The 9,802-nt window shown below is 54.8% G+C and overlaps 1 protein-coding gene across 1 annotated transcript in view; it reads left to right on the forward strand.

Moving 5' to 3' along the window:
• The window catches only part of ADCY5 (adenylate cyclase 5), a gene marked incomplete at its 5' end in the record, with an annotated part of 147,012 nt that extends 139,333 nt beyond the window's left edge, over positions 1 to 7,679 (forward strand). Inside the window, 4 exons of the mRNA XM_080809387.1 lie at positions 665 to 928; positions 1,958 to 2,162; positions 3,139 to 3,263; positions 5,236 to 7,679. Coding sequence (XP_080665513.1) covers positions 665 to 928; positions 1,958 to 2,162; positions 3,139 to 3,263; positions 5,236 to 5,364 — 723 coding nt within the window. The 3' untranslated portion in view covers positions 5,365 to 7,679. The remainder of the gene's footprint in view (positions 1 to 664; positions 929 to 1,957; positions 2,163 to 3,138; positions 3,264 to 5,235) is intronic.
• Between the last annotated feature and the right edge of the window lie 2,123 nt (positions 7,680 to 9,802).

The following is a 9,802-nucleotide window of genomic DNA, read 5'->3' on the forward strand; positions in this document are numbered from 1 at the left end:
GTGGGCCACCGTTGGCCTCTTGACTCGAAGGCTCTGCACTCTCCCTCTAACCTGGAGGGTGAATGACCACAGATCCCAGTTTCCCAGACCCAGGACCCAAACTGGGGAGGAATCAAAGTCAATGGTGATGTCCTCATCCCGCGCCGGGGGGCACTTTGGGGCACCCCCACCGTGTGGCCCCGGGGCAATTCTGCTATTGCAGGAGCCCCAGAGAATGGGCAGGGCAGGCCTCCGTGGGGCCAGGCTGTTAAAGTGAACTTATCAAACCGCAGTTTACGCTACGAAGAGGAAAATGGACAGTTGAGGAGCGCTTGGTAGCTGGAGGGCCTTCGGGGGTGTGCATGGTTTGGGACCAGCCCCATAACCCCCTGCCTTGGTCTAGCTTTGGCCAGACAGGATGCTTTCGGCCTCTCCTTCAGGATGTTTCCAGTCTGGGGTTCCCTCCTTCAGGGCCAACACCCTCCCTCGTGCCACGTTCTGAGGGGCAGGCAGGGCCCAGGCTGGGGCATACACGTCTCTCCCCTTCCTGATGGCCAGAGCACCAGCTGCTCCCTGTGGAGAGCCTGGGCAGGGGGGTCGGGGGGGATGGCGGGGAGGACAAAAGCCAGGCCCCGTGGAGGCATCAGGTGCACGGCCCTCCCTCTGAGTGGCTGCCGTGTCCCAGGCCACAGAGGAGAAGGAGGAGATGGAGGAGCTGCAGGCCTACAACAGGCGGCTGCTGCACAACATCCTGCCCAAGGACGTGGCCGCCCACTTCCTGGCCCGCGAGCGGCGCAACGACGAGCTCTACTACCAGTCGTGCGAGTGTGTGGCCGTCATGTTCGCCTCCATCGCCAACTTCTCTGAGTTCTATGTGGAGCTGGAGGCCAACAATGAGGGCGTTGAGTGCCTCCGGCTGCTCAATGAGATCATTGCCGACTTTGACGAGGTACGGCTGGGGGGAGCTTGGGTTCCTGGAGTGGGAGGGATACTGGGGCACCTGAGGACATGCACCTTGCCTCCATTTCTTCCCCGAGCCTGTCACAGAGGAGGAAACAGGTTCACGGATGCGGCATGGCTTCCAGGCGGTGGGTGGCAGAGTGGGTGTTCCAGCCCCGGCTACTGGGGTTTGAAGTCTCAGCACCCTGGCTATGCCCCACTGAGACCCTGCCCAGCTATCTCACTGACCCTGCCTGGCTATCTTGCCAATCCTACCCGTTCGCCACTGCTCCTCTCATGCCACCTACGGCTGGGCAGGCCCCAGGCCAGGGCCCAGCTTTTGAGAGAGTCCAAGGAAGAAGGGACTCCCAGGCTAAAGGAGGAGGAAGGACAAAGATGCAAAGCCCTGAACAGTAGGGACAGAAACACAAGCATGCACCCTCGCCAAGTCCCCAGTGTGTGCCAAGCGCTGGGTACACTGTGCCAATAGGGCATTTTGACCCTGGGAGCTCATTGAGTGTTGAGTGTGAGGGGGCCAACCCCAGTGGGAATGTAATGCCTGGGGTGAAGGATGATGGAACTGGGATGGGACTGTGCTGGAAGCAGCCCATGAAGGTCCTAGGGCAGGGGGAAAGTAAAGGTGGGTGAAATGGGTCTGGGCAGGCTCCTGGCTGGCAGGGCCTGGAGATGGAAGAAGGGGATCTCTCTGGACAAAGATGAGGCTGTATCCCTGGGAGGGATGGGGATGTGAGCCCAAGAAGGGGGGAGATGGCCAGCAGCCCCTGTTCGGGGCAAGAGGCTCTGGAGTGACAAGGGAGCTGGCTTGGGGCTCCTGGTGCAGGGCAGATGGTAGCACCCGGCCACCTCACATGGGTGAGTACTGGAGGAGGCCTGCTCTGTCGGTCTTGCACCGAGTTGGTGTGGAGATCTGCCCCCTGTGTGAACTCGGGGGGATGTGAGGGGCCACACTGCTCCCTTCCCTGTAGACCTCAGTGCCCCAGCCTTGGTGGTGACCCAGGTTTGACCTCCTTCCATCCAGATCATTAGTGAGGATCGGTTCAGGCAGCTGGAAAAGATCAAGACCATTGGCAGCACCTACATGGCTGCCTCAGGCCTCAATGACTCTACGTACGACAAGGTGGGCAAGAGCCACATCAAAGCCCTGGCCGACTTTGCCATGAAGCTCATGGACCAAATGAAGTACATCAATGAACACTCCTTCAACAACTTCCAGATGAAGATCGGTGAGCTTGGCTTCCGGCCATTTGGGCCTGGGAAGAGCAGGTGGGGTGAAAAGCTCCATGTGGTGTGGCAGGACCGAAGAGGAGGGCTGTGGAGGGCAGCGTCTTATGGACAGATGACATTGCTGTTTGGGAGCTTCTGCCGTGTTTGTGGTCCTGCGTCTCACACAACAGTGAGGCTTCATGCAACCCCCTGGTGACAGAGACCGTTTCTGTGATAAGAGGGAGTGCCCAGGGGCATGGAGACAGGGCAGGAAATGTCTAGATAATGTCAGTTGAGCCAGGTGTGTTGGGAAAGGCTCTTGTCTGCAGAGGAGGGAGGACACTTCATGTGGGGAGCCAGCACAGCCAAAGTGGAGTGGCAAGGTGGTCAGGGTTGGGGTGGGTAAGACTGGGAGGGTGGAAAGACTAGAGCAGACATGCCAGAAGTGAAACAGGGAGCCCAGGCGGAGGGCAGCGGCCTTGCCTCCTGGTGCTGGGTCATGATGACATCCCTGCCCTAGCTTAGACACCCAGGGGGAGGATCACTTGGACAGAGAGGAGACTGTGGGTTAGGAGCTAGGTTCTAAGAACTGCAGTGCCCCTGAAAGAAACTGAGGAAGTGAGGAGTAAGAAAAGGGGGAGTTATGGTACGTGGAGTCGGAATTGACATGAAAAGTTAAATGCCACTGAGAGGGATGATTAAAGGCAGCTGGATGATGCAGGTCACTGTGCACTTGAAGAGGGCGTTCCTGGTGATGGGCTTGCAGGAGCTGCCAGCTAGCTGGGTGGCCAGTACATAGGAGCAGTGCTGTGTAAACAGACCTCTGTGGTCGGGGTTAGCAGGCCCTTAATGGGAGCAGTGGAATGGGAGCCGCAGGGCCAAGCACAACCAAGCACGGCCTTAGGCCCAAAGGACCCTGAGTATCGAAGAGGAATGACAGTGAGTGTGAGCTCTGGTCTGAGCCCTGATGAACATGCTGACTTCGGTCCCCTGCAGGGCTCAACATCGGCCCTGTGGTGGCTGGGGTGATTGGGGCTCGCAAGCCTCAGTACGACATCTGGGGCAATACAGTGAACGTGGCCAGCCGCATGGATAGCACCGGTGTGCCTGACCGCATCCAGGTGAGTGCTGGAACATCCACCACCCACCTCACCCACATGGGGGGCCTCTATCTGATGCTGCGTGGGCTTTGGGCAGGCTGCCCACAGTCAGAATTTCTGCTGCCAAACTTGAAGGTAGTTAGGGCTGTGTCTTGGGAGCTTGAAAAACACAAGCCCTCAGGACCTTGGACAGATCTTCATGCCTGTGCAAAGCCCTCTACTGGCCACAGGAGGAATTGGGGGGTATAGGCAGGAGCCACGCCCATGTCAAGCCAGGAGTGCTCCTGTCACAATCCACGCATACAAGGGGACACAGAGATGGCTGCAGGGAGCAGGGTCTTGCCGACTGGAGCCCCCAGCACTCGGGGCCTGGTTCAGGAGAACCAGGCAAGGCCACTTGTCCCCCTGGGATGGTGCTCCCAACAGCTAAGGGGGCTGGCCAGAGACGCAGAGACTTTCGCTCCTCTCTCTCTTTTGCAAGCTGGTGCTTGTCATGCCCAGGTCTGCCTCTCTTCAGCTGCTGTTGTTTTTCTCAGGCCTTCCTTGATTCCCTCTGCTTCAGTCCGACAACAGTGAGGCCCTAGACTGGGCTCTCTTCCTGTACCTTCCAACCCCCAGTGCCCCGTAAGCCTGTGGACAGGTTACTTAGCTTCCCTGGTCTTTTTCCCATTTGACCTGTGCTCTCTTCAAGGCCCCTTGCTCACACTGACACTAAGTGTTCCTTAAATTCTCTCTCCTGTGGGACCTCTGAACAAAGGGTCAGCCCCAGCAAAGCCCTGGCCAGATCAACCGGGCCTGGCTGGTGTGTAGATGCTGTTGGAGGGACTGGGCCAAATGGCTTTCTCTCCCCTCCAACTCTGTGCCAAGAGGAGAAAGGACAACAAGATGGGAGATAGAGAGAGAGGCACATGTGTACAGAACTTCTGACCCCACCCATAGATGAGTGAAGGACTCTGCAATGACAGAGTGACCTGGCACCTCACCTTTGCATAGGGCATTCCCATTCTTGGAATACACATGATCACACAGCAGGTCTCCTTCCAGGAGCCCAGCCAGGCGTGATAGCCAGGCGGGGCCAGGATCCTCAGCAGGGGTGTCGTAGGGTGTGCTCACATAGCTGTCGGGTTACCTTGAAGACACATGTCTGCATTGCTGCTCTGGTCAGCCTTTCTCCTTCGCCCAGCAATAGTGCAGTGATGACTGAAGCCACTGGGGAGTTCCCCTCTCTGTTCCAAAAGCTAAAGCAGATGGGCAGTAGGACGCACAGCTGAATCCAGGCTCTGCCATTTGTTAGTGGTGGAACCTCAGGGAAGGGACTTAGGTTGTCTGAGCCTAAGATGAAAGTGCTTTCCTTAGGGTGCCTGGGTGGCTCGGTGGGTTAAGCCTCTGCCTTCGGCTCAGGTCATGATCTCAGGGTCCTGGATTGAGTCCTGCATCGGGCTCTCTGCTCAGTAGGGAGCCTGCTTCCTCCTCTCTCTCTCTCTCTACCTGCCTCTCTGCCTACTTGTGATCTCTGCCTGTCAAATAAATAAATAAAATCTTTAAAAAAAAGTGTTTTCCTTAGATTAAATGAGATAAGCAGTGGCTTTCCACCTGCCTGTGGTGGAGTGAGACGTGAGTGAGCACACTGGTCTTATGCTTGCTCTTGATGGCGGCAGGGTCAGAACGCTATGGACATGCCCACTTCTGCTCACCTTCTGCACCTCTCACTGTGGACAGTGACAGGCAGTTCAGGGACCACAGGCCACGCTCTGAGCAGCACTGAAAGAGCACAGGTGAGCTGCTGGCCACACTGCCTGGCACGGAGTAGGTGCTGCTGTTCTCGTTTCTAACAGGCAGTTCCAAGGATGAGCAGCTGTCAGTCCCTAGGAGCCCCTGCCCGGGAGGTGCTGCCCGCCCTCTGTGTTGGGGACAATAAGGCAGAACCACCAGACAACAGACTCACAGCTTAGCTTAACCACAGCCTATCCTGTCTCCTCCATTGCCTCCTCAGGTCACCACGGACATGTACCAGGTGCTGGCTGCCAACACTTACCAGCTGGAGTGCAGGGGTGTGGTCAAGGTCAAGGGCAAAGGCGAGATGATGACCTACTTCCTCAACGGGGGGCCCCCGCTCAGTTAGCAGCTGCCACCTGGTGATGCCAGGCAGCCTGGCCTCCAGAGAAACAGAAATGGCTTCTTTGTGCACCGGTGGGCAGGTGGAAGCCTGCGCTCTAGCCCATGTGGCCGCGCCGGTGAGATTTTCCACTTTGACTCCAGAAGCAGCTTCTGCCTTTGTGGGTAGGCAGCAGCCTCCGTCCCAGGCCCCAGGGTGCCAGCGTCCTGCGAGCACCAAGCTGACCAAAGATGTTTCCTCCGTAGAAGACTCCACTAGGCGTGATCTGAATCTCGAGTTTTCTAACGGGTGCCGCTGCTGCATGGGTGGAGAGGAGCTGCCGGAGCTCTCACGGTGTGGGGCAGCCCGGCGTGTGACGAAAGGGCTGAGGGGGAGGCCTCGGCCGAGGGCGGGTGGGTCGGCGGTGCAACTCTGGCCCCGGGAACCTAGGGGCCCCAGGGGTCCGGTTTCCTGTGTGAGCCTTTCAACTTCTAACAGAGGCCACGGCCCCTGCCCCATGGAAGGGCTTTCTGGCAGGAGTGTGGGCTGTGGCTGGACTGCGGCCTTCTCCGCAGTCCTCCTCCCACACCTACACACGTAGCCAAGGCCTCTTCTAGGGGAACAGAGCGAATTGTGCGGGGGAGGCAAGAGGACTTGAGGCAAGGAGGGGTGGTTCTGAGAAAAAGAATATTTATTAAATAAAACAACTTTCTGTGCCCTTCTTTAGACTACGCTAGTTGTATGCGTATAAGACCCACAAGCAAACGAAGATGCCACTGGGGTGGGAGGGTGGGGATCCCAACTTGTCTTTTTTGTATTTTTTATTTTGTATTCTTGAAATCCTTGGAGATCTAACAAATATACCAAATTCTATATTTTGTAAATTATACTAGAAAACAGCTGTGCACAGCATTTGTACCATACGTACGTCCGTGTGTGTACTGGTGTAGGTGTGTGTGTTTGTGCTGTTGACCTGGTCACGTACACGATGCCTGCTGCCCTCACTGCAGATGCGGCAGTTTTGGGTTTTTCCAGCTCCACCCAGAACAGGGAGTGTGTGTGCTTTTGGGGTGCCCCACGTGCAGATGAAGTGGGAAGATGCATGTAAACATCACTGCATTCAACACAGCACTTCCCTTAAGTTAAATGCAAATGACAACAAAACAAAAAGCTGTTTTCCCATCTCAGGCCCAGCTGGAACCAAGGGAAACAGCCCCAAGCTGCAGCACACCACTGTCTTGTCTCCTCTTGGTTCCCTGAGCTGTCAGCCATTTGCTGCCTGGGGAGAGGCGGCTCTGAGAGCTCAGGGACAGCCACGGGCGCTCAGCTGGTGTGCGGGCGGTAGGAAGCCTTACCTGCCTGACCTTCTCAGTTGGCTATTGTGCAGGTGGCTCTCCCAGAAAGAACGCCGCAGACTTGGGGGTAACGTGCAGCCCTCGGGTGTAGGGAGGGTGGTGGCTTTGCTCTCCATCTGCAGACCAGACAGAAAAGGGGAGAGCCCAGCTTCAGCATCCGAGGGGCAAAGTTAGCAGAAATTTTTTGTCTGGTTTTTGTTTTTGGGGGGGAGGGGGCAGTTAAATATATAGAAAAAAACATTTTTTATACCCTACCAGGGTATAAAATGGATATGGGCATGAAAGTGAAAAATGATCTATTATCATAGAGATCTATTCAAACAGAATCCTTGGGTTCTGTGCCCAGATCTTTTTGTTGCTTCTCAGGGCAGAATTCTTCTCCCCTCCAACACGAGCTTGCAGGAGGTGGGGTGCAGCTCTATGCTGGCTGTGAAACATGACTTTGACCCCCAGCCGTACCACCTCTCGCTGGGCCCTAGCACCGGCCTCCCCTTTCTGCACACCATCCCTCGCCCCAGTGTGAACTCTGCTCTGAGAAGCAAAGCTTACAGACCCGAAACTGCCAGCCCAAGTTTGTCCATGCTTTTGCCGCTCCATCCTTTGAGTTCTGCATTGCCACCCCCCCGCCCCCCGCATCTGTTGGGTGGGCTGGCTTTCTCCACGGTGGTGGTCTCAAGTACCCTCCCCCTCCATAGTGCCCACCAGTGGTGCCAGGTTTTAATTTTGCTTCCAACCTTAGTGACGTGTGTGTGCTGAGCTCCTCTGGTGGTCCCCCCCACCCCGTTGATTACGGTCTCCTTGGCCTCTTGGGGGCCCATCCCTCCTATCTCAGCAGTGACTGTGACACCGTGCAGTGCTAGCTCTTCATTCCCTTCAAGGGTGTGCACTCTTTTTATTCCCGCTCTTGCAAAAACAGATACGATTATGATTTCCCATGGAAATTTAAAAGTCTATTTAAATAATTTAACTATTAAAAACTTTCACTGGTAATGTGTGCTGGTCTGATTTGTGGCTTGGGCCATGGGCCTGGTTCCAGTCCGAAGAACAGTGCACTCAGCCCTTGGTGGGGCACTGGGGAGGGAGCCCCAGAGGGCAAAGACCTACCCTGAGTGGGGAATGGCTTGCTGCTACGGAGAGAATGTTGGCTAAGGGCCACAATCATCATGGCAATCAGGGGAGAGAACATTCGTGTTCTTGGCAAGCGGTAGTTCACTGGACTGCAGAGCAGGTCCCAGGGTGCTGGAGGCTGAGGAATGAGGAAAGACACTAGGAGTGAAGGGGACAAGGGACCAACGATGGTACCAGAAAAGATGCAGGGTTGAGGAGAGGATGTTTTAAAACCGGTGAGCCAACCTTGTTTCTATGCTAGGGGAAAGAAAGTTGCAAATACAAGAACACGGATCATGGAAAGGACTCAAGTAGCAGGGAGAGGAGGAGATGCTGGCTGGAGGCATACTGACTTGACCTGGATAGCTCGTAGCCATGGCTGCCATTTACTGGACAATGTGCATGCTGAGCACCACACAAACTTCATTTCATTTGTTCCTCCTGGCCACCTCACATCACTGACTGACTGACAGAAGTTGAATTATTTGCCTAAACTCACACAACTGGTAATTAAGAAAGATGAGATTCAAAGCAGGCCTGTCTGCTAAAGCTCATGCAGGTAACTTCAAGCGTGCCCAGCACGACTCTTAACTTGAGAGGAAAGGGAAGGTAGTAGAAAGGCAGTGCCTGCCTGCCACGCCCATCAAATGTAGGGTTCTATTTGGGTTCAGGAAATAAGAGCAGGGGGCTTGATCAAGCAAAAATGAAGGAGCCAGTGAAAAAGACCTCACTGGGCCCATTGCAACAATGGCCACCCGGGGCACAGATGTGGCTGTCCTGCTCATAGGCAGGCCCCCTGCTCCGAGGAATCGGGACAGCATTGGCAAGGACTCCACTGTCCATGGTGTGGGATGCAACTGTATAGAACTCATGTTCGACTCAGAGCTTTTCAGGCTAGGGTCCACCAGTTAGAAAAGGAAACCAAATGAAAAGGCCAACCTGTAGGGGCTGATTAGGCCAAGTTAGCAGGCCAGCTCCTGAAGAGCCCCCATCCTGCTGTGATGAGTGGAGTCAGGCAGGCCCAGCAAACAGCATGCACACCCAGCGCACACCAGGGCAGCCAGGGAAAGCAACTCAGAACTTCCAAGAGCCCTTCTGCTTCCATCTCCACTGAGCTCATTCCAGAGAACACATTTGTTTCTCCCTTATAGATTTAACTTTTTGGCAAAAGTATATCCATACCTGCAATGTTAATTAGCAAAACTTACTAGCAAAGACACCACTGATACGTGTAGTGAGTTCCAAACACCGCTTTAACATCCACTGACCGCAAAGGCCGTTAAAACCAAGACTGGACTTCAGCCAACATGGTGATGATTTGATTGTAGAGCGGGGTGAGCAACGTTTGTGGGAAGGCATGGTGAAGCTTGGTGCAGCAAGAAAGCTGGAGCTATGTACTCACCAGGTAGTCATGTGAATTTAACACTTTCAAAAATACAAATGCATTTACAGAACTTTTCCAAAAGCAAGCATCCCGAGTGGCATGTAGTCAAATGATGCCCAGAGCTGTGGTTTTTACATAATAAAAATTATTTTCCATAATGTTGCAACCTCACCACGAGTTGCTGATTAGCAGAAAGTGAGCCTCTAGAGCTTGGAAAAGATGCTGAGCCCACATCATTGCAGGCCAGGAAAGCATTCTTGGGCACTGGCATGGCCAATGCTCAGTAGTGCTGAGCACATTCTTGCTGCCGCCTGAACACAAGTAGGCAGTGCAGGGACACACACTGAAAACCCACAGCTTCTGAGCTTGCCTAAATCCAAATAATCGCTCACTGAAGACAACGAATGCTGTACATGTTGTCTCCCGAGGGAAGGGACAATTAAGTCTGGGCCATGCTGGCCATGAAAAGGTACCACTTAGCACAGGGGTCAGGAGGAGAGTTGGAAGGGCCAGTGTTACCTGTGGGGATTGGGTCGGGGAGGGCACAACAGACCAGGGAATACCATGCCCCCATACCCTGCCTTTGGATGAACTTCATCCAAAGTGTATAAAGAACTTT

This window comes from Martes martes (assembly GCF_963455335.1).
Source record: "Martes martes genome assembly, chromosome: 1".
In the NCBI taxonomy this organism is placed as follows: domain Eukaryota; kingdom Metazoa; phylum Chordata; class Mammalia; order Carnivora; family Mustelidae; genus Martes; species Martes martes.